The sequence below is a fragment of the Pteropus vampyrus genome, unplaced genomic scaffold, assembly GCF_000151845.1.
Source record: "Pteropus vampyrus isolate Shadow unplaced genomic scaffold, Pvam_2.0 Scaffold115, whole genome shotgun sequence".
NCBI classification, from domain to species: Eukaryota; Metazoa; Chordata; class Mammalia; order Chiroptera; family Pteropodidae; genus Pteropus; species Pteropus vampyrus.
Genome location: NW_011888896.1, coordinates 3,902,705 through 3,927,522, shown reverse-complemented (window position 1 = coordinate 3,927,522; position 24,818 = coordinate 3,902,705). Strand labels below are relative to the sequence as shown.

General features: G+C 34.3%; 1 protein-coding gene across 20 annotated transcripts in view; it reads left to right on the top strand.

Moving 5' to 3' along the window:
- SRSF11 (serine and arginine rich splicing factor 11) overlaps positions 1 to 24,818 on the top strand; it is a 42,531-nt gene that overhangs the window by 11,667 nt on the left and 6,046 nt on the right. For 4 of the 20 annotated variants that reach the window (XM_023533917.1, XM_023533913.1, XM_023533911.1 and 1 more), the window contains exons 1-9: positions 2,154 to 2,648; positions 8,417 to 8,550; positions 11,853 to 11,969; positions 12,267 to 12,376; positions 14,473 to 14,565; positions 15,360 to 15,409; positions 16,764 to 16,891; positions 18,768 to 18,849; positions 23,648 to 23,779. In XM_023533917.1, the coding sequence (XP_023389685.1) occupies positions 15,390 to 15,409; positions 16,764 to 16,891; positions 18,768 to 18,849; positions 23,648 to 23,779 (362 nt within the window). In that variant the 5' untranslated portion in view covers positions 2,154 to 2,648; positions 8,417 to 8,550; positions 11,853 to 11,969; ... (1 more) ...; positions 14,473 to 14,565; positions 15,360 to 15,389. Of the gene's footprint in view, positions 1 to 2,153; positions 2,649 to 8,416; positions 8,551 to 10,563; positions 10,626 to 11,098; positions 12,377 to 14,472; positions 14,566 to 15,359; positions 15,410 to 16,763; positions 16,892 to 18,767; positions 18,850 to 23,647; positions 23,780 to 24,818 lie in introns of those variants that run through there. The other 16 variants (XM_011365715.2, XM_023533908.1, XM_023533907.1 and 13 more) reach the window with 9 other exon arrangements.

Sequence of the window (24,818 nt, the reverse complement as noted above, 5' to 3'; positions counted from 1 at the left end):
TCATGCCACCCCAAGCAAGCCTGATCACATCTGATCTCAGAAGCTAAGCAGGGTCGGGCCTGGTTAGTACTTGGATGAGAGGCCACCTAGGAAGACTAGGTGCTATAGCCATAAAAAATAAAAATAAAAAATAAAGGATTGTAAGCTAACAAGGTCCTTGCAGTCTGTGAGGTCAACCAAGGGTTGCCTCACCTAAAATATATATATATATATTCCTTATTAGAATAAGATTTTTTTCCATGTTGTTTCTCCATATGGAAGCATCATCTATCTGTATGTATGTTCTGAAAGTTATTATACATAAACTGGCTTCTGATAAGGAATATATATATATATTCCTTATTAGAATAAGATTTTTTTCCATGTTGTTTCTCCATATGGAAGCATCATCTATCTGTATGTATGTTCTGAAAGTTATTATACATAAACTGGCTTCTGATGATTTAGAAGATTTTATCACAGAATTATCTTTTTCTTTGGTTTGGATGTGTAATTTTAGTTGTGAAATATGTCAAGCATGCGGAAAAGTGTAGAATAATGTAAAAGACTTCTGTCTACCACAGAGAATAAAAAGATACTAACATTAAAAAAAAACAGTCATGCATGAACCCTGCCTTTGTGTTATTGTCCTTTTATTATAGAAAATTGTGGCATGCTTGACATATAGTAGGCACTCCTGATAGGTATTGAACTTGTCAAATGACAAAACTAAAACAATTTTGTAACAAATTTAATGTCCTTTATTCAAGGGAAAGCAATCCATGGATTGGGGAGTACATTGCCCCATAAGCAGTGGAGCACACTTCTCAAGTAATTTTGGGCAAGAGTGAGTTTTATAGGGCATTAGAAGAGGCAATGTGGAAACAGCATGATTGGCCAAGAGGTGGGTGATTTCCTTATAAGGCTAGCAGGTCCTATTTTCTAGGGTAAGGTAAGCTAGCTAAAGGTGAGTTGGAGAATTATGATGGGTGTATGTTAGGTTTCCTTGACAGGTATTTCCCGTAAGTGTAGGCTGACATGTTTAGATTTGTGATGTGGACTGTGCCACTAGCATGACCTCCATTTTCTAGATCCTGATATACAAATTAACTATCAAATGGCAAAGAATCTGTAATTGGCAGTTACATATGTCTGATTCAAGTAAGAAAATTAATTACTTGACTTTTTAATATTCACAGATACACATTTATGAGTTACATACAATTAGTTGTAATTTGTAATTTTGCTCTGTTATTAAGGCATATTTATGCATGTGTTTAACACATAGGTCACTATGTGACAGACCTTATGCTAGGTCCTAAACTGACCCAAAAAACTCACAGCTTTGTTCAATAGAACAAATTATATGTATCCTTTGTTGTTGAGAAGAGGAAGCCCTTAACTGCTTACAGAAGTTGTGGAAGTGAAGGAAGGAAGGAAGGTCCTATAGAGGATGGCAGTTAGATAAAAAGGAGGTCATTAATAACTTTATTGCATAAAGGCACAGTGAAATGAAAGATTTTGTCAGGTTTGGGGAACTGCAAATCATAACATTGGATGAAAATAAGATAGTTCAGATGAGGTTGAAAGTAGGCAAAGGTCTTTTTACATAATCAGAAGCTTCAAAATTATTTTAACCAAGAATGTGTATGTAAAGCAAGTTTTTTGGTAGAAATTGCAGATCTTATACTTAGATATATTTAGGTACTTCAAAATATGCTTTTAAAAAGGCAACTTGTAAATAAAATCAGCTTATGAAGCACTAGTAAGTATAACATTAAAATAGATCTTTTTTGAAGACTTTAGTGGTATATTAGTTATAACTTAATGTTACCAAAATGTATGTAAAGATTCAAAAAATGTTATAGTGGTGAGGAGGAAAATCTTGATAGCTAGGTTGGAAATTTCATTAGTAACTGTACAGATCTATAGATAATACTCTATAAGTAAATATCGTGGGCATTTTAATAAGAATAGTTGCCAAAGTGTGCATATGTTTGCAGGGGAATGAATATTGCTTTAAAAAAATTAATGCCTTCCACTTCTGAAAAAAGGAGCAAAAAGAGATGACGCCTCTCACTGTACCACGGTGCCTCGCGGTTCTCTGGCTGCGGGCAAGGCTTGTTGGGCCTGCGCGGGGCGGAGCCGACGGTGACGTGCCCGTGCACCGCAAGGCATTGTGGGAGCTCGGGCCTGCGACTGAGGAGGTGGTTGGAGGCCAGGTGGGGGCGACCGTTTGTGTTCTCGTGGTCTCGAACTCGCGCGCTCTCTTCCCCTCCCTCTCCCCCCCTCCATCCCCCCCACGGCAAGCGGCGGGGCGGAGAAACGGCGGCGGCGGCAGCAGCGGCGGTTGTAACATCGGACACTCTCCTGTCTCCTCTCCGGCGAACCGGTTCCTCTTTCCCCTCCCTTTCACTGTTTGTTGTGTGTTTGATGTGTTAAAGCAGGAGCGAGAACGCGAGCAGCGCCATGAGCAACACTACCGTTGTCCCCAGCACTGCGGGCCCGGGCCCCAGCGGCGGGCCGGGTGGCGGAGGCGGCGGCGGCGGAGGCGGCGGCACCGAGGTAATCCAGGTGACTAATGTCTCCCCGAGCGCTAGCTCTGAGCAGATGCGGACCCTCTTCGGTTTCCTAGGCAAGATCGACGAACTGCGCCTCTTCCCGCCGGAGTGAGTATCGTCCACCATCGCCGTTTTTGCTAACTCCTCCCCAGCCTGGGCCTAACTACACCATTTCCTAGGCCCTTGTCGATGCTTCCTTGGACCAGGGTGCTTTGGCTGGCTGTTGCTTATATTTTTGAAAGTATCTGCATATTAGTCCTGCTAATAGTGCAGAGAGGCAGGGCCAGGGTTTGGAGGATTAGGAGACACTGGTTCTTAATCTCTGGACTTTTATTTCCCTTATATTGTGCCGCCGTGGTCGTTCTTTGGGCACTTAAAGCCAGACAACTGCAGTTTATGTATTTTGTGTATAGGTTAATCTCGTTTTTTAAAGAATCCAGTGTTTCTTTGAGTTCTTGGGAAATTAAAAATTATTCATTCCCATGTTAGTTTGGTATTGAATTTTGTAGGCCGTGATGCACTTATTGCTGAGTATCGCTGTTCAGTGATTCTGGCCCAGTTAATACAAGTCAGTTAATATTTTTGACAGAAAGTGTGTTTGGTGAACCTGAATACTGAATTTTTATGACAAAAGTGAGCTATAGCCGAAATCAAGGATTTTCTTTTGTTAAAAAAAAATGTATACATTTATGTTTTACAGTTGTTCTTAGAAGGAATTGTATAGATTGTGAAATTTTTAATTTAGAATGTATGGCTTTTTTTACCCTTTTTCACTTTTATTTTTATCGCAAAAGTATTAAATGAGTGGATTACTGTGAAGAAAAAAATTTAAGTATGAAGTTAAGATAAAATGTGGTAAATGTTAACGGCCAATAAATTCAGTACCCACTGAGTTTTTTGATGTCACATAAGAACTAAACAGGAAATTGGAATCCTCAAGGAATCCACTGTTTTTGGTGGATGTGATAAATCATTAATCTATGTACATTTGTACACCAAAGTAATTAATAGAATTTGATTATACTGTGGTATTTGTTAAGTATTCCCGTATTTCAACATTTCTTACATAAAATTTTTTCAGATGATTCTTACTGTTTTCAGATTGTTGTGTTTTCAATTTTTAGGGGAATATACATGCCCCTAAATTTGCATGAAGTGTGGAATTCTTGGATCGTGTTTTCTTTGTAGTTATTTTGAATGGACATTTGACTTACTTTGATAATGAAGGACATACAGCTTTCATGATATGAATGTGTAGAAATAGACGTTTTGCTGTTACTCAGTCTTTTCGCAACATACTCTTCATTATTAGAAAATTAATAAACAGTAAAATGGTGGAAAATGAGAGTGACACATTTGATTATTGTGATCACGTTATTCAAAGTATTTGAGATACTAGATTTATTTATAAAATAATCATTTCCAGTCCCACAAGTTAAGAATTCTGTTAGAGTTGCTGACTTCACAGTACTTTTTTTATTTCGAAGATGCTCTTTTTATGATTCATTTATAAAAAAGGATGACAGAGGTGCAGGCAGTTTACTGGTTCCTCTTTTACCTTATGCATGGTCAGGATCTTAGAGGGAGTCACTATGGACCAGAGTATGGCTTTTTGCTTTGTAATCTGAGTAGTTTCATAACAACCAGGGTAATTGATGTGCACCAGATAACATGATCTGTTATACTGTGCATTAAGAGGACTGCTTTCCCTGTATTGGAAGAAGGAGATAAAAATTAACACCTTTTTGCTCTTTGACTCCTTCATATATGTTCCCACATGCACACCATTTTCTCTTCTGAAAATGTACAGAAGTTACACTATAGTGAATGTTATATTACCATAGTGGTCTTCCTGAATTGAATACTTATGTAACGTCTACTTTTGTTTATTTAATGTTGATTTTGTTGCTAATTTTAAGTCACAATAACTAACCTGACCTACACAATTTGGAAATACTTTGTTGGCAATTTCTTTAAGCTTGCTACAATTTTCAACACTGGCTCTCTGGAGATGATGTACTACCCAGTCTTAGTAGTCCAAAAGGGTTCATTTTACTCATAGAATAAGATTGAGTGGCTCAGATTACATAAAATTCTGAATATTATAAACACATTTGCCACTTGATATTTTTAATGGGTGTGTGTGTGTGTGTGTGTGTGTGTTTTGAACCCCAAAAAGCATTATGTCCACCTGGAATTATTCTCCTAGATAAGGCCATGCTTGCTTCCTTTTGTCGCTCAAATGTTAGAGAAGCCTTCACATTATCACCCTGTATTAAAAAACAACAACAAAAAACACACAACACCCCTGCTTTTCTGTATTCAACTTAATTACATTGTTTTTCTCTACAGCACCAATCAGTAACTGAAGAGTAAGTTCATCTCTCTTCCTCTTCTAGAATATGAAGACCCTTGGGGTTGTCATTGTAACCGGGGGTGGGGGAGGGGCATTTTAAAAGTACATACATGGCTGAACCCCTGCCTATTTGGGGGATGGGGAGGAATACTGGGATTTGAGATTGTGCCAAACATTTCAGTGACAACTGAAGACCTTTCTCAAGAAGGTTTCTCTCCTTGTTTTATTATTGAATTCATCTATTTCTTAGTTCTTTTAAGCCAAAAATTGCTGGCCTATAATTTCAGCCATTGATAATACTGTCTTTCTGCACAACAGATATTATTCTGACCTCTTCAGTATGACAACCCTATAGCTATTTGAAAGTTTGTCAGTGTTCCTCTTATTTATTGTCTTTTAAAAAGAAAAACAGTTACTTTGATTCTAGTTGTTCCTAAAGTGCATATTGGAAATTCAACATTGTGTCTATTATATACTACATGCTTTATTTTATTTTAGTCCTTACAAATCCAGAGGAAAAATGTATTTTACCTTGTTTCACAGATGGGTGAACCGAAATTCATATAGGTGGTTTTGTAGACCAAAGCCACTCTGCCATTGTCAGACCTAGGATTTGAACCCCAATTTGTGAACCCTTTTACTACTCGATCATGATTTTGATTTAGCAACTTGCGAGTGGAATCTCTTTTACACTTAGGTATTTTTCAGATACTTAATTTTAGTGTAATTTCATAATGAAAAATACAACTGGAGTGTTTATAGGGTAATGATCTCAGTGAAGCATATGTCAAAGTTATGCAGTAACTAAACTGAATAAAAGCACAGTGAGGGAGAGGGCATCTGAGGTCAACAGGGTCGACTTTTTAAGTGAATGGTACCTTTGTTACATACCTGCTATTTTTGGGGAAGGCTTAAGAGATGCCTTTGTTTATAAGCTCAAAATTATCAGTAGCGGTTAGCACACTATTAAGGTAGAAAGTTGAAAGCATGGTATCCATGGCCTAAACCAGAAGCTCTCATATTTTAATGGGCACAGATTTCAATTGGGGATCTTGTTAAGAATCAGAGCCCTCCTATATAGAGGATTCTCAGATTCAGTGGGCATCAGATGGAAAACAAATCTGAATTTTCTATGTACATCTCAGAAGATTCTGAAACAACCCTTAGAGGACATTTAAAGAAACATTAGAAACAACCACCACTCTTAGGTTAAGGCAAAGCATACAGAGCCCACTTTTCCTATCTTGCTCCTTAGCTCATTTCAACTCCCAGCCTCATTTATATTGTCAAAGATAAGGAGTAAAGACTTAACATTTTTAGAAGTGCTACTTGCACAAAATTCTGAGGTATGGAAATTATATTCAGACATCAATTCTCTATTTTACATTAACATGTCTTATTGATAAGTTTGAGAAAACATAAGAGTATAATTGTGGATTTATAGACCTTTTGAAGTGGCGAGAGATGGATTATCTGCCTTTCTGAGTTGACTTACTGTGACTCTTTTCTCCATGGTTTTTAAATTATTTATCCTTTATCTTTACCTCATCACTTCTTGCAGCTTTGATTATAGCCCAAGTAATAATTGTAGCATTCTTATGACATGAGTTGGTAGAAAAAATAGTAATCATCTTAGATTACCAAGTAAATGAAAATACGTTATGAGCATGTAGGCAGTACTTTATAATTTTTTAAAAAGAATTGTTCATTATGTTTTTATTCTCTTAAGAACTAATATTTGATAGTCACTTTTTTCTTTTGGTCAGATGACAATAGACAGTGACAAAGAAATGGTAAGGGTCACTTTTTAAGAAATTTGAGTGCCTACTAAAGTGCATATGTTAGGTGTTAAGACTATAAAATTACAGCATTTAGAGAGCTTTTTCATTTAGTAGTGAAAGTATGGATGTCAGAAATACAAAGTGCTATATAGCTTTGGTACTAAAACTGCTGAAGTGGCATTCATTCCTCTACTCTTGGTGCAACATGGTTAAATTTGAGACCAGTAATACTTAACATTAAAAAACAGCGTCTACATTAAAAAATACTGTATCCTGTCAAAAACATTTAGCAGTAAGCCTCTATAACAAGATGACTGAAATTCCATTTGGATATCTTGTCAACTTTGCTTTGAAGCTAGATAAGCTCTGTGCTTAGTATGGGCAGTGCCTTTAGGTAAAGCTGTAAGTTCTGAAGGGTTTGAATTCTCAGGTTATTTAGCTTCATATTAGTCTTCATAAATAATTTCTTTTCATGTTAGTGCACAAATTAGTAGAACTTTTTTTCAGCAAATACTTCACTGAAATACCTAATGTAACCAAATCTGATGTAAGTACATTTTTATGTATACATAAAGATCTACTTTATTAGAAAAGTTAATAAGCCTCATTCTATATATTACAAGATTTTCTTTTCATTATTGAGTTTCAAGATATAATTCACTTGTTATAATGAAACAATGGTTCTTTACCCTGGGTGCATAAAAAATTGTCAGAATTGAAATAAAAGAGGAATCACTTAGTACTTCATTCATCAGAGATCTTAGTGGATCAATAGATAGAATGAATTTTTTTTTTTTTTTTTTTTTTTGCAGGTGATTCTAATGTACTATGGAGGATAGGATTACTACTGCCTTAGGGCGTTGGTTTTTAAATAACATTTAACATTTGGGTTGGGGTTAGAGAGCAACCCCTGCCTTTATTTAACTCATCCCTTTCACTGAAAGTTTTATGGCAGAAATTTAAACCATCCTGTATTAAAAAAGAAAGAAAAGAAACCCTACTCACTAAAGTATCTTACTGTTGCCATAGCTTGCACTTTAGTACTTGTTTTTATTTTACCTAAGAAAGCAATTTGTTGAAGGAAGTAGCTCTTTTGCTAATTGAAATTTTGCAGAATAGTAATACTAGGGGATGGAGTACAGTTCCCTGTGTACTTATTTTTTTTTTCCCCCCTGAAAGTGCTCTAAGGGAGAGAGCCCTGATTATTTATAATGCCTAAGAGTTATGCTGTAGGTTAAAAAGGACAAGGCATTTAGTAGGCAGGTCAAGAAAACTCTTTGTCAAATAGATGTACTTTCCCACAGTATTCTTTTGTTTCTGAATTGAAAATTCTTCATGTTTTCTACTCTGAAAAATTAGCCCTAATGGAAAGTTTTCTAAGCCAAAACTAATTACTTATTACCTGCATTTAAAAATAGCTGGTATTGGTATTATGAAAAAAAATGTCGACACTTTAGTGGTCTACTGAAACTCTGAGACTAGTTTCAAGCTGTTTTTAACTTGATAAATTATAAAATTAAACAATGATTGATTGTTTACGTGCAATTTGCTACATGAGTTCAATGAGTAGTACTTTATTTGAAATGTCTGTTTTTTGAACTGGTTAATATATATACAGAAATATATTTTTACCTGCCTGTTTTGCTTTTGGAATGCAAATGTATGATTTATAAATCATTTATGTTTTAGCTGGTATTCTTTTTCTGTTGTTTTATTATTACTATTATTTTATTTTTTAGTGATTCACCTTTGCCAGTCTCATCCCGTGTCTGCTTTGTTAAGTTCCATGATCCGGACTCAGCAGTTGTGGCACAGCATCTGACAAACACTGTATTCGTTGACAGAGCTTTGATAGTCGTACCATATGCAGAAGGTTTGTGCTTTGTTTATCTGTGTGGGCATCCTATGATGACCATCTACCTCAGTATAGTTTTAGAGTGAGTGTTAGTAGCATGTTAAAAATCTAAGCTATTAACATTTTGAAACCCTTGTTATACTGCAGCCCATATTTTTACTTGTTGATTTTTTTAATTCTAAAAATTAGAAATCAGATCTGTTTTTATAAAATAAACATTTTTAAGTTCATTAAAACCATGCTCCTAATTTATAATTCCTTAAGATACATCTACTTAGGTAATTTAATGTTCAGTTTTCTGAAAAAGCCCAAAAGGTGAATGGTTCACTCCATGCACATTTACACAGAAACCTTCAAATAAATGCATGATATCATTTCTATTTTGAATAAATGATTAGGTTATTTTTATTTCCTTAGTGCTTCCTCTCACTGATAACTTTTAAAATATATCCCACAGTGAATTCCAGTATACCAAGGGTTGCAATGATTTTGATTTATATGAAAGTTCAAGATTTCCTATAGCTTAGGTGCCAGATGGGCACTGGGTATTTTGTTTTTATGCCAGATTTTCTTGTTCATTCTTGCTATATTTTCTAGAATATCTCTAAATAATAAATTCTTCTCTCTGTTATTTGTGTGTGTGATTTTTGTAGTGGAGAAGGCAAATGCAAAACTCTTCCAGATGACTGAAAAACAGTGGGTCCTCTGCAGCTACAGGGGATTCTAGACATTAACTAAAGGCCAGCAAGCACTCAAGTCCCCCAAGTGTTTTCCTGGTGTAACCATTTGTTAACTACATTTTCTCTCTTTTTACATTTTAGGCTGTTTTAAGTAATTTGACAGAAAAATAATGAGCAGGGTTTTTGGATCTAAAAAAGCCACTGTGACAAGACGGCACTATTTTATTTCCAATTTGTAAAATTTTCTAAGGCGTATTTTATAATTAGTTTGTTCCCAATGTACTGTTAGTTTATTTGCTTTTTGGTAACTATAAATTTTGATCAAAGAAATTGCTGAAATATAAAATTACTGGATTTTAAGTTAATAATTCAACATATATGCTGACCAGAATTCAAATGCTTTCCCTTTTTCCTTAATGAACTGGTCAGTGGAAGCAGAATCTTGATATTGTTAACTTTAGATGCTATTTCAGATCTTTGAATATCAATGTGAACATTTACACCATACCTTGTAAAAGTTGTGAAATGTCTAGTCCTTAAAACTTAGAAAAATTGCCTCTGTGGTTTTCTAAAGAAATTAAATTGCATTCATAGATGGGTTAAAGGCATGCTGTATTATAGTACATCTATCTCGGTGATATTAAAGTGTGTGAGCCCAATTTTAAGATTTTAAAATATATATGCTGATAAACCATTGATTTAGTGTGTTTTGATTAAGCAGTTTCTTTTATATCAGTGTACCTATTGTAGGATGAAACTTATCACCAAGAGAAGAGTTACAGAATTCAAATTTAGGATAAGTAAAATATAGATAATAGTTTTTGGAACAAGGGTCAAATACTGTGAGTAATGTGCAAAACATTAGTTAGTCTTTAAAGAATTCTTATTGGCTAAGTATTAAGTCCAGAACATGATACAGTATATCATATAACTGGCTTTTATAAATATTTTTAGACCATGATAATTTTTCTGGATTTGTTTTGAAAGTGAAATATTTAGGAGTGTATATAGAATTACAGAAAAACTTAGCTCCAGAATCTGTTTTGTGGTATATTTAACTACTGGTATGGTATGCTGTATTAATGTTATTTTCACTAAATAACTGATGTACTCAATCCCTTTGTCACCATTCACTGTAGTTTAGCTCTTACATGTTGGTGTTGGCTCTTGGTCAGTGTTTTAGAACAATATAGACACAAAGTCTACGGTAAGGAATAGTCTTTATTGGTAAAATTGAGATAGCCAGATTTAGAAGAAACTCTTAATGGATTTGGGGGTTATTTAGGTTCCTTGGTTAATGTTTGTTTCTTTTGTCTGTTTCTTTTTCTTTCATTTCTACACATTCATGCAGTATTTCATGGTTCTATCAAAGCAGCAGTAAAAAAAATTCTCTTGACGCATGAAAATTAACTGGTGAGGGGCCTCATTGCTATTTTTAAATTGTAGTTTTATTTTTAAATAGTCTTTTTTAAATCAGAGGATCAGATGCATGACTTTTTTTTAATGGATGCAGATCTTCTATCAGGTGTCTCACAATTAATTCAAGAGGATTTAGTGTGCCAGAATGTTGCAAATGCACTAATTTGAGTAAGATGTTGGTATTTAATATTATCCTCTTGAGACATAATTTTGCATGCAAGATTATCCCATAATCTTTGTAGGTTTGTTAATATTGATGCATTAATGCCCTATATCTAAATGATCTTCTCCCTCCCCCTCCCTCCATAACTCTTGGTATCTAAATTGATGACAGCTCTGACACAAGCAAGATAACAGTGCTGTGTAGTATACATTTGTTTATATTATCGGCACTTCTCAGTATAGGTGGAAGGAACCATTACCTTTATTTAACAGTGGTTTTTCTTTTTTGTTGTTGTGTTTTACAGTTCTTTTCCCTGGTTCAGCCTGAACTATATACCAGGCCCTGCTGAAAATACCACCCAACAGTTTTCTTCTGCAGCTTATCCAGTTTCTCTTAAGTGCCCTGTACATATTGTATGTTTTATGATGAGATGCAGTTTCTTAATATGTATTACAGAAATACTACTGGTATTTGCAAATATGTAGTTTAATTGTATTATTGAACTCTCATTTTGGGGGCTTGGGCACATTAACAGATTAATCTACCTGTATAGGGCTTTTGCTGTTGGATAGAATTTAAATTGTCTGCATAAATATTTGTCTTAGGACCCTTAGATTTTATCTGAATACACAGATTAGGCTTTAAAAACATATATGTCGTTTTTGGCTTTAGGAGTTTGGCTAAGTTAGCTTTTGAACTGACACTATATAGCAGCATTTTTCGGTATGGTTAGCATGGCACATGTTGGAACAGAAAACATTTTACTGTACAGGTAAGGAATGTGCCATGTTGTTTTACCTATTCTCTCCCTCTCACTCCCACACACACATCCTGTGTGTATTCAGAAACCTTCAGAAACATATTCGTTTTCAAGAGTCAGCAAAAGCCCTACGCTTGATTCCAACAGAATATTTCCTTTACATACTTTTCTTCTCTTAATTTTTACAAAATTTGTATGGTAGGTGTAAAAGAAAATCATAGTAACTGTACCATATTATTAACCCCTAAATCAAACTTTTTTTGTCTTGTGTATCTTGATTTTTCTGTGTGCTTTATAGTGAAGCAGCCGACACGAGTCGTTGTTCATAAAACAGCTTTTGAAAGTTGAGAGCACACCCCTGGAGAACCGACTGTGCTTGCTTACGTTTGGTTCATGACTTAAAAATCGAGTACAGGTGATGAAATCTTGGCAGTGTTAACAAAAAAGTAGTGTGTATTGTGCTATTTTTTTTTACTCTAGAAACTTAACCATTTGTAGAGAAAAAGGAAACAAATTTTCACACATTGAAGTTTCATTCTCACATAAAGTTAATGATAAATAATCATAGAAATCAAGCTTTATATTTTAGCGAACATAAGTACTTTCAACAAACTCAGGTGGTGTATCAGGGAGACATTTTCTGGGTGTTTTTGTGTGTTTTCTGTCTTGCAAAAGGGTGTGTTCTAACTAACGCAAGGATGTTTCTCTGCAGGAGTTATTCCTGATGAGACTAAGGCTTTGTCTCTGTTGGCACCAGCTAATGCAGTGGCAGGTCTTCTGCCTGGTGGTGGACTCCTGCCTACTCCTAACCCACTTACCCAGGTACTAGTTCTTTTGAATTCTTAAAGCATGGAAAGGAACTCAGAAATGTGGATAAAGCTAAATGTATTTGAACTTTTTAAGTGCTGTTGTGATTCTAATTTACTGAATTATAGATAGCATATGCATACATTATTGTAAAAGGCTATATCACAATCGTAAATACTAAAGAGAATCTCTTGGAAGTTTACATTTTAAGAACATTCTGAAGACCATAAATATCTGGTATATTGGTTTTGCCACTGACTCGAAATAACCCAGTATAACTGGTGGGAGGAAAGCTCATGGAGCATAAGACTTCTGTTGAATATGCTGTTAAAAATGGTATGTTCATTTGGACCAGGAAAGAAAATGAAGTTGAATTTCAGATTTCTTTCTTTTTTGCCAATGCCTTTTGATGTTTTGCTCTTTCTTGGGGTTTGAATTAAGTAGGTGGCTTGAAATAAAGATGAAGTCTTCATGGAGATGTTTGATATGGGGAAGATGAAATACTCAAGTTGGAGAAAATGTTACTGGGTAATGTTTATAACCCCAACAACACTGAAAAGCATACCATTTTAGAATTAAAAGATTTGTCATATCACATGTATTGTAACCACTCAAAAAGATTGTAACTGCTTAGTGGCTTCGCAGATAAAGTGAATTATGAGCCTGAACTAGAACTACGTAACAACATTCTATTAAATTATTTTGTCTAAATACTTCAATTAATGTTAAGTGAATTGTGGTATCTTAGAGAGAGACTGAGATCGGGAATTCCAAGATTTTTAAGTATGACTGTCACTTAACCCCCATTTTTACTTATAAACCAAGGATGTGGTTATTTTGTAGATAACTTTGATATGTCAACTTGTATAAAAACTAAGATGCCATTTTTATATAGCTACTCAGTAAACAACTAAAGAAAGTTTGGTACCTTATATTTATTAAAAATAAAATTTTAGTATAGTGCTTATAGAGAAGATCAAACTGCCTCCAAAGTTACAGGATTTTGCATGATTTGTGTCTTGATTAATTAGAATTATTTTAGGCGGAAGCAAAACCACACAGTAATTTGAACAGGGAAAGTTTAATATAAGGCATTACTAACTAGTAACAGCAGATTACTAGGGGGAATTCCAGGAAATACAGGAATTGCAGACATAGAAAGCAACCATCACTTCCAGAGCTGAGGAAGAACACAAGAAAGAAACCCATGTAAATGAGATTAAGTTCCAGACCTTGCTCAAAAAAGGTGGATAGTAGAGAAGTTTTCGGAGGTGCCACAGAACTTGCTAGGAAGCCCGCCCAAGAAGATGTCTCTAGAACTTAATAAGAGGTAAAGGCCACTGGGTATCCCACATTGGCACTATAGTAACAATCAGAAAGGGGACCTAGGAACCAAGAAGAGAAACCCTTTTCGTAGTCAGTGTCATTTCAGCTCCCCCTACAAGTAAAGCTTAACATCACGCCAGATGTCGAAGAAATGCTTATGAGAGAGCTCTTCCGTATTGCAGAGCAAGACAAAGAACTGGATTTGGATCTGGGAAGCAATAATTTATAATTGGCACAAGAATATGTTGAAAATTTTTGTATCTTTTTATAAATTCTCATTTTAAGGGTAAATGTGCTGTAATGACAAGTGAAAAATGAGGCTATTGTATATAGCAGGGGTGAGCAAACTAAAGCCCTCGGGCCAAACCACCTATTTTATTTTTATTGGAACACAGCTGTGCCCATTTGTTTATGCTTGTTTTCAAGCTACAGTGGCATAGTTGAGTAGTTGGAACAGAGTCCACATAGCCTACAGACTTTAAACGCATTGTTTGGCCCTTTAAAGCAGGAGTCCCTAACCCCTAGACCACGGACCAGTACCAGTCCGTGGCCTGTTAAGAACTGGGCCGCACAGCAGGAGGTGAGGGGCAGGCAAGCCAGTGAAGCTGTATCTGTATTTGCAGCCGCTCCCCATTGCTAGCATCACCACCTCAACTCCAGTTCAGATCATTAGGCATTAAAGATTCTCATAAGAGCACCAGTCTCTGGTGCCAGAAAGGTTGGAGACTGCTGCTTTAGATGGAAAAGCAATGATATTTTAAATAAATAAATTTTGGAATTCACAGATTGGCGCTGTTCCGTTGGCTGCTTTGGGAGCTCCTACTCTCGATCCTGCCCTTGCTGCACTTGGGCTTCCTGGAGCAAACTTGAACTCTCAGGTATAACTTAATACCCTTCAACTTTGAGCTCATTTTTATAGTTAAAGAATTTATTTTATTCATTAACTAACTTTGCATTTCAAGAGCAGGAGATAACTCATTTCTACAGTGTAGTATTTTTTTCTTATATAAATTTGTTAAAGACATTTCAGAGGTCATTTTATTATTAGCCTCTTGCTTGCTCATTAAAAAATTTCTCACATTGTTGAATGTAGAGCATAGTTGCACAGGAAGTTAACACATAAGTATGGTATGGAATCAGAGTAAACAGTCATGAAAGGATGGCGCAGTGTGAGTTCATGATTTGTTTTCCTGTCATTTACTCACTTGGAAATTTGTTTTGTTTCATTGTAATTTGGCTAAACTTTTTCCCGAAGTCCTTTGTTGAAATCTTTTGATTTAGTTTACTGGCTAAGCATTTTAAGTTCCATTTTACATGTTTCTTTAAAGCATTACTGTTCCTTTAAAGTCTTAAAATAAGTAGGATATAATTGTTCTGTAAAATCTAGACTGCTCAGCTTTATTATTTTCATACTTAGTTTGCTAAAACTCCTGGATATACAGAATGATAGCCACTAATATCACTTGTTTCTTTCTTAATTTTCTTTAATGTAGCTGCTAGAAAACCTAATATATCTTTGGCTGACATTATATTGCTTTTGGTCATCATCGTGCCTAGAATATGTTCCTTTTTGTAGATTTGCCAGATTGTCCTAGGATATTTCAGTGTCCTGAAAATTAAAATAGCAATCATTGTTTTATGTATTCTCACTGTTATATTTTTTGTTTTGCAGTCTCTTGCTGCAGATCAGTTGCTGAAGCTTATGAGTACTGTTGATCCCAAGTAAGGATTTGTTCTGTGTCTCCATTGGTGATATAGACATAGTTAGTATATGAATATCTAGAGAACAGTTATTTTGTAGATAGCTAAAAAGAAATCTAGTTCAAGGCATAAAATTTGATTTTCTTGAAACAAGGAAAAAAAATCAGTGATATGCCCATCTATAAAAGGTTTTGGTGTAATTTGAGTCTTTGCAAAGTAATTATAAAAAAAACATACCAGGAGACAGGAGTTAGTTGATTCATTTAAACTACATATGTTGAATACCTACTATAAACTTGTATCTTTTTAGCATATGCTCTAGTCAGGAAGGGAGACATTTAAATATAGTAAAGTGTGTGCATCCAACTAGAGGAAGTACAGAGGTGTCATGGAAACTTATAACAAGGAGAACTTAGTATGAAGATCAGAGAAGCTGAACCCTAGGTGATGACGAGGAGGGGAACAGAAGTGAAAGACACTATGCTAGAGAAAAGGAGGAGCATATATCACAATGGGATGACTTCTTTGAGGTGCTTTGAAAAGTTCTCCTCATGTTGAAACTTATATTTCCTCCTTGGTGTGTATATATAATAGTCATGAGGTATTGTAATTGGTAATTCCTTGGTATTTGAAATTTGAACTGAATCCTTTTTCATTGGTGAAAGTCACTATAAGTGGAAGATCATGGGAAGAGGGAGGACAGAATCATTTGACTATAATAATTAGTGGACTTTTTTTTTAAATTATCAGCTAAAATCTAACCATATACATATCACCCAGCTTATAAAATAAAATATCAGTACAGTTAATTCTCTGTGTACCCACTTCAGTCTACATTTCTCCCCACAAATAACTACTATCCTTAATTTGGTGTCTTAATTTTTTTCACATCTATAAAACCCTAAAGACGTCGTATCTTTTAGTCTTTCTAGTCAGGAATTTCCTGAGTAACTTCTGTGTGCCAATGGCCTCTGCCTCATTTTCCTCCCATCTGTAAACTTAAAGCTCTTTCTCAACAGAATGATGATGTAGAAGGTTTTTAAATCGTGAAGGAAAACTCTCTTAATCAAAAATCTTTAGCATTATTATATTCCCATGTACTAGCATTTCTCAAAATGTGTTTATAGAAAGTTAATGGATGTTCAGCAAAATTTAATAGGTATATATCTTATTTCATGTAGTCGAGTCTAAAATGCAGATGCCATTGTAAATATTAAAAAGGTATTGTACTATAAATGGCTTTACCAAAATAATGGAATCTTCCCCCTTTTAAAGGAATATCTTACTGAAATGATGTTATATGAAACATTTATATATTGAAATGCTGTTACACACTTTTAAATATTTCAGACTTCAATTCTTGGTTCTGTTTCAGGTTGAATCATGTAGCTGCCGGTCTTGTTTCACCAAGTCTGAAATCAGATACTTCTAGTAAAGAAATAGAGGAAGCCATGAAGAGAGTACGAGAAGCACAGTCCTTAATTTCTGCTGCCATAGAACCAGGTAAAATAGGTTTATACACTTGTGTTGAATCTTGAACTATATGTTGGCAAAAATGATTGCGTAAGTTTGGAAATTTGTTGACTAATACTCTAATAATGTTTTAATTCTCCAAATCTGATAAAATTCTTGTAGTGGAGTGATTTTCAGTGTAGGGATCTCGGAGGTGAGTGGGGAGTTGTCACCAAACATCTGGAAATATCTGGAGACACCTAGTTGTAATGCTGGTACCAATGTATCTAGCAGGTACAAGGCCACAGACATTGCTAAACATCCTTCAACATATAGGACAGGCACCCTCCCCTCCCTTCCAAACACAACGATCGTTCCAAATTGTTAGTAGTGCCTAGGATTATCTAAACTTTGAAGTGACATTTTCGTTGTTTTTAATTAATGGTTTTTGGGTTTTTAATTATTTATGATTGCCTATGTCTGAATAGCCTAATTAATTTTAGTCTTTTATTTGACCAAGAGTACCTCGAGAAGATGCTCCTGTCTATGCCATTTATTTAAAGAAAAACAAATATCTTACTCTTTGCAGATTGTATTTTTGAGATGGAATGGATGGTTTTATTGTCTGCCTGTATACATTTGGATCTTTGGTCCTGGATTTTTTTTCCCATTAAGTAACGTTTTATTCATTTTTCATTGTTACTTGTTAGTATATGAGAAGATTTTTAGTAGGCATAGTATTAGGAATGTAATTTTAAAGTATAATGTTCAGTAAACTAATTGCTTTATGTATATTATCTCACTTAATAACAAAATATTAATTAGCCCAAGGTCATATGGCACGCAGTAGGAGCTTTTAAATACACAACTGAATCTGTGTGACTCCAAACTTAGAACACCATGTAGTAACTGTTTTCTGTTTTCATTGCAAACTCATAACTGGAATGACTAAAAGTGGTTTATGAATTTTTTTTTTCTCCAAGATTTTTTTGTTAGTGTATTACTAATAATGACATTAACAATAAATTGAATCTTATTAATGAAATAATCTAAATGTGAAAAAGGAATTCACTCTCACTTTGATGATCGTCCATAGATGCAATGGCTTTAATTCTCTTGTGTAGTCCTAAGTTAAAGAAATTTCTTACGTGTAATTTAAAAATTAGGAAATTGGGACAAATTGTTCTAGATCTATCTCCTGCACTTACACAATTGAAAATTGGTGAGGAGGAGGAAAGACAAACAGATCCAAGAGGGCTAGCTTACTAAAATCCAGTTATGTCTCAGTATAGTGAGAACAGTGAATGAATCATGACTTTCTGGATTTCAAAGCCAAATATTGAGCCTACTTACCAACCATTTTGACATAAATATAGATGAATTTATTTAGCAAAGGAGCATAGAGCTACATGGTGAAAAAAGAAACATTTTGCTAGATCAAGAATTTAAAATGTTTATTATGAACTTACTGAATATTTTACAGTCAAGTGTTGATTGTGGAGATGCTATTAATATACAAACATGTGGAAATTAAAGTTTTAATCTGGATGAATTGTGACTATATTGGGGAGAGTATAACCTAGGAATGGAAAAAGGAACTCCTCATTTAGAAATCTCCAAAGAATAATGGATGAGAAAGATTAACCCTTTTCATAGATTGTTTTATGGACGACACTTCACAGCCTCCCAAATCTAAAAATGAAATAGTCAAAGGAACCTTTGGCTAGCTGAAAATCAAAAGTCTAACTGGGTTCTACCAAAAGCCTGGATTATTTGTATCATCACTTCAATAAGCCTCAACATTTTGATTGTACAATGCTCACTTGTAACATTTAAGGATTATACGTAAAAGCTGAAAACTAAAATAAATTCTTAGATTAACTCTTGAGTGGGAAAAATCTGTTTCTTTGATGATTTTTAAATCCAGATAAGAAAGAAGAAAAACGAAGGCACTCGAGGTCAAGGTCACGTTCTAGGAGGAGGAGGACTCCATCATCTTCTAGGCACAGGTTAGCTTGATCATTTTTGGTATTCAGTTGTACTTAACAGCGAAAAATTTCTATATGTCACATCCTTCTTAATTTGCTGCCTGTTCACCTACTAGCTCCTGTTAGCAGAATATGTAAATGGACGAAAGGTATGAACTAAATATACTGATACTTTAAAACCAAAAAAAAATCTAGGAATAGGAACCTGCTGGGACTTGAGCACTAAATTGAATTAGTACTATGGAAAGAATACTGCACTTGAAACTTTTGACTTGAATTCTAGTTCTGGCTTTTCACAGTTCCTGAGACTTAAGTTGGAAGGTCGTATAGATTACCCATGTAACGTGTGAATATTTATTTGCAAATGACAACCTGCTATTCTTTTGAGATTGTTCTTTATATAACTGGGTGAACTAATTGATAGTATCATCCTTTTATCGTACCTAGAGTAAGACTAAGTTTATTCTCTTTTTCTACAGGATATCTCTGTATAAATTTTTAAGGTTCTTTCTAGACCAGTGGCTTTCAAACTTGCTAGTATTGGGACCTCTTTATACTTAGAGAAAATATGAGAACACCAGAGTGTTTATGTTGGTTATAGCTCTTAATATAGACCATATTAAGATTTAAAATAGTCATTTGAAATAAAGATTAGTAAAGCCATTTTTGTTAATACAGCTTTGAAAAAAATCTTTAAAAAAATTAGAAGAGTGACTTTGTTTTACTTTTTTCCAAATCTTTTTAATATTTATAATAGAAGACATACAGGATTCTATATTCAACTTAACTGTGATGTACTTTGGTTACTATATATAGAAAATCACATGAACATAGTTAGAAAAGGGAAAAGTTATAATATTTCGAGATAATTAGAAATAGTAGTCTTTGATCTAACATCAAAACTTGGCAAGTGATAGTTTCTTAAAAGATGGTCGAAATAGGTAGTCCTAAACCATAAATGAACCTTCCATATACTATTACATATTTAAAATCGCTCTGTTGTTCTTCCTTACACTTTGAACAGATCTTTTTCTCAGGCATGCTTTTATAAAATTATGCATTGGTGGTTTGCAAAGTAATCAGTTCATTGTGTTATGCAACTTTTCAAATGTTGGCACATTTTGTTATATCAAAAAAGTGACATTTGGTGCTGCTACCACAGATGGCATCAAAAAACCGTTTTAAGTATTAAGAAGCTGTCAAATCATAGTGATAAGTTCAAGTTTTCTAAAATTTTCTCTTTAAAGCTTAGATTTTATCATTGTTGGCAAAATTGAATTATTTTCCTTGAAATGATAGTCTTCATTCATTTTTCAAGAAAATAGCTGCCAAATATGCAAGTTTGGACAACCATAGTCTGCCAGTTTTCCTTTCAAAAAGATTCATGGAAAAAGCAATCAGTTAAGCTCAAAATTCATTGACTGTCTTACTTGATAGAGCCACTGAAGTTTAATAAGTATCAGAAGTATTTTATCCATACTACCATTTTATTGCATAGGATATTGCTCAAGGGACTAGCTTTAATGCTACTAATTAATAATAAAACTGCTTTGATAGTACTCAAGGGACTAGGTTTAATAAAATTAATATTTTTTATTGCTTCATCAAAGACATCCTTAGTGAAAATGATATATTTTTTTGTTTTACTGCAAATGCATACTACAAATGCCAATGAAATATACAGTATACAGTGACTAATAGGGTAGTTTAGTTGCCACTTAACCTTGATTTATGCTTAGGAGATGCCAGCACTTATACGCCACAATTGCTTTTGCAGCATTAATGCAAGTGTCAACACGGTGCAAAAGGCAGAATGTTATTATTTTGAAAATAATTTTGACCTTATGGACCCCATGGCATTGTCAAGTCATTTCTTAGACTGTGTCTTTGTCCGTTCAGCTGCTGTAATAGAATAGACTGGGTGGCTTATAAATAGCAGATTTATTTGTCACAGTTCTGAAGACTAGGAAGCCAAAGATCAAGGTGCTGACAGATTGGTTACTGGTGGGGACCCACTTCCCTGTTTATGGTGGGTCATTTTTCAACTGTGTCCTCATGTAGTGGAATGGGCCCAAGAGGTTCTCAGATCTTTTTCAGAAGGATATTACTCCTATTACTACTCCTGTTCGTGAAAGCTGTACCCTCTTGACCCAGCCACCTTCCAAAGGCCCCACCCACCTCAAAATATATTACAGTGGGGATTAGGTTTCACATAAGAATTTTGGAAAGGACACAGACATTCAGAATATAACAAAATGTTACATAGTTGTCTGCCATATCTGGTATATTTGTTTTTTATTTTCTGTTCCTTACCTTCCCCCAGCTTGTCTCATTCTCAAAGTCATGTCACAACTATGTTAAACCTTGAGAAGCTCCCTAATGCCTTAATAAGGTGGTAAATAACACCTAAAATGGCGTTCAGGATTTTTTACTATTTACCCTAATTTTTCTTTCCACACTTGTCATTTACCACTCCAAACCAGTGAACCACAGTACTACTTGCTAGAATACATCATTTTCTTTATGCCTCCACGTTTTTGCTCATGATGTTCTTTTCTGCCTGATGCTCTTTTTCCATATCTTCACCTCCACCCGAGGAAGTCTTTTTTCTTTGTTAAAAATACAGCTAAAATTTCACTCTTATGTGAAATGTTGGTACTTCTTAGATCTAGGACAGTGCTCTCTTAGCTCACTATCTCCTTTGGATATGGCTTTTTCTTCTGTATATACCAAGTACATCCTAGGGCTCTAAAATTTTAATTTGAATTATTTTAATATGACCAGTGGGAAATAGTAGTGAAAACATTTATTTCCCTGAACTAAGTGTTTTTTAGACACTTGTAATAACATATCATAACAGATAATTATTATAGGTTGTAGTACCTCAAGCATCTTGGCATATAAAAATGACCATTACTTTCAGTAGGCTTTTTTATTTAATTAGATACATAATATGCTAATCCCTGATTTTCTCATTTTTTCTTTTTAAAGTTCATAGAAATAGCGTGTTAAAATGGCTCTGAAGTACATGACTCTTGAAAAATAAGTTTCTCTGGACCTTATAGTAAATAAGATCGATGCGGTACCTCCTCTTAATAGCTTTTAAAAACTATTTTATATTATTAATCACTGTTTAGAAAGAAACCTGTAAGCGTGAGCTTTTGATTTTTTTTCTTCATCTTTTTTATGTGTGTGCATTCAAGGTAGGAAAAAATGTGTAACTCAGTTTAGCTGAAATGATTGACTTAAATTTTTCTTAAAACCAAAATCCTCAAAATATGAGTAGTACTTAATTCTAATAACATTAATTTTTGTTTTTCCGAATTTTTTTTAACTTAAGAAAATTATTCTGATATTTTATAGGGTCAGTATTTCACTCAGTATATTACTAGTACCTTTTATTGAAATCAGGCACTGTAGTAATTGCTCAAGGGTACAGTGATGAATAAGATAGATATACTTTATGGAGCTTACAGAAAGGTAGGTAAGTATTACATGAAAATTTCCGAGGATATAGACAAGTTATTGAAAGGGAATTGTTTTAGTTAATAATTTTCATATATAATCAAAACTAAGAATTGATTAAAATAAAAATTTATTGGATTTGATAAGACACTAGTGATAAATTTTGAAACAGCTATTAGAGAATGATGGCAACAGAAGTTATATTAGTACATCAGTAAGAAGGAAGGGGGTCTATATTTAATGTACATGCCTACACTATGGCATAGCACTGGACTTTCTAATTCCATTTAAATTACAAGTATTCTGTGATGTAACTGCTATTGTTTTTCTTTGCTGAATAGGCCAAAGAGGTCAAATAAAGAATGCTCTAAGTTTGCTAGCTTATAAATGAGATTGAATATAAGTCTTTTCTATTTTAAAATGTCCATCCTCTGGCACTCTGAAAGAATGAAAGCAAAAAGTTTAGACTGTATTTAAAATTTTCCCTAGAAAGAAGTTGATTTTCTAGAAGTTAAATGATTAAGTCTAAGCAAAAGATTGCAATTTGTTTTTTAATCTTAAAATAGAAGAGAATAAGACGGAAGGAGGATCAAATGACACCATCAAAAGGTTAATTGTACTTAAATTCTGGAAGAAAAAAATATAGGATGGGGTGGAGTAGTGGAAGGAAGAGAGTATTTTGTCACATGATGGAAATAAATAATCGTGTAGAGAGAGCGAGGGGAATGGGAGTAAAAGGCAATTTGTACTGAATCGTATAAATCTGTAATAAGGCATGCATTGCTCTTAAATTGTAAATTAAAGAATTAAGATATTTCAGAGAATAACAAATAGAAATTGTAGAAGGGAGCCAAGTGGTTTCAATTTCTAAAATGGGACTAATAATGGTACCTACTTTATAGGCTTATCATGACTTAGTGTCTGTAAAGTGTGAAGTAAGCATGTATAAGTATTTGATAATTGATTTAACCTGCGTAGTGAGGAATCAGATACATTCTAAAATGCTGTATAATGTGGAAGATGATACAAATGAATTGGGTATTTCGTTTGTTTGGTTTGTTTTTTGTTTTGTTTTCCTCTAGCAGTATTTTTAAGTTTAGAGTTCTAGTTTCTGTGGGCATAGAAGGATTAATTTGATAGGTTGATCAAAAGTTGTTACATATTTATAGGGTGTCAAAAATGTTTATTGTATAAACTAAATAAATGATGGCAGCAAGTGGCAGGAAGTTACCCCTATGTATTGTTGGTTAGCTCATATATCTGAGTCTTTTCTCTGATACTAGATGAAATAGTCGCAAACAGAACTAATCTTTTTACATGTTACATATGTGTTGGTTTTCTTTTACTTTATTAGGCGGTCAAGAAGCAGATCGAGAAGGAGATCACATTCTAAGTCAAGGAGTAGGCGACGATCCAAAAGTCCAAGACGGAGAAGATCTCATTCCAGAGAAAGAGGTAGAAGGTCAAGGAGCACATCAAAAACCAGGTATAGTAAACTTACTAACATTGGGTGGGAAGACAAATTTTAGAGTTCTCAAGACCCCAAGTACTGTGCTCCTTAAATGACTAAAGAGGTATGGTAATGGGAGATAGGCCTAAAGTTCGATGAGGCTGATACTTGCTTTCTTGTGTTTCTTTGTAAATTTGAGATTTCTACTTAGAGCCGAAGGCCTAGGTAATATTTCTTTGCAGTAAAAATTCTTAGTTGTCTTTCATTTTCTTCTTTCCACTCAACCACTGCTTGAGATTTAGTGCTACCAGAATTTCCTCATGGTATGCCAAAGAGTTTATGGCAGACAGCCATGTTTTAATTCATCTTTACATATCTCATCATCAACACTTTTTAAATATTTATTAAGATTTGCTATATGCCAGAGATTGAATTATGCTTCAAGAGGCTTTTATCCCATGATTTGGGACCAGTGGATAGTTAAAGTGAGGGTTCATTAAAAAACAAATATCCCCACCATAACATTTTAAACATGCATTTAGTAATTTTTTTTTTTTTTATTTAAGGACAAACCTTTTAAATTAGTATGCCTCATCTTGAGAAAAGCATACTAAATCTGTTTTTTCATTTGAACCATCTTTAAAGTAGAAAGAGAACTCCTGTCAGTTGAAAAGTTCCTAGATTTTATTTTTTTATGATTGTCACGCAGTTTCAGAACACATTTTTTTTTTAGCAGCTGTTCTTTATCTCTTTATGAAATCTGAGTTAATTTTCTGGAAGCAGCTCTTTATACTACTTTATCCATTTATATATTTAATTATGTATTTAAAATAAAGAACAGCAGGAGGCCAACGAAATTTATTCTTGGAAATAAAGCATATAACTCAGAGGTTCTGGGATACCTTTACTGAGTGATCAGCCTGTAACAAGGCTTTGAGTCATGTTTTACAGAGTGGGTCATCTGCTAATTCAGTCTAATAAGCATGCTTAATGAAGCATCTGTCACACAAAGAGGAATTAGGCATTTCTTTCCTCAAGGACCTTTCTTTGTACTAGGAGAGAGATGAAATGTAAT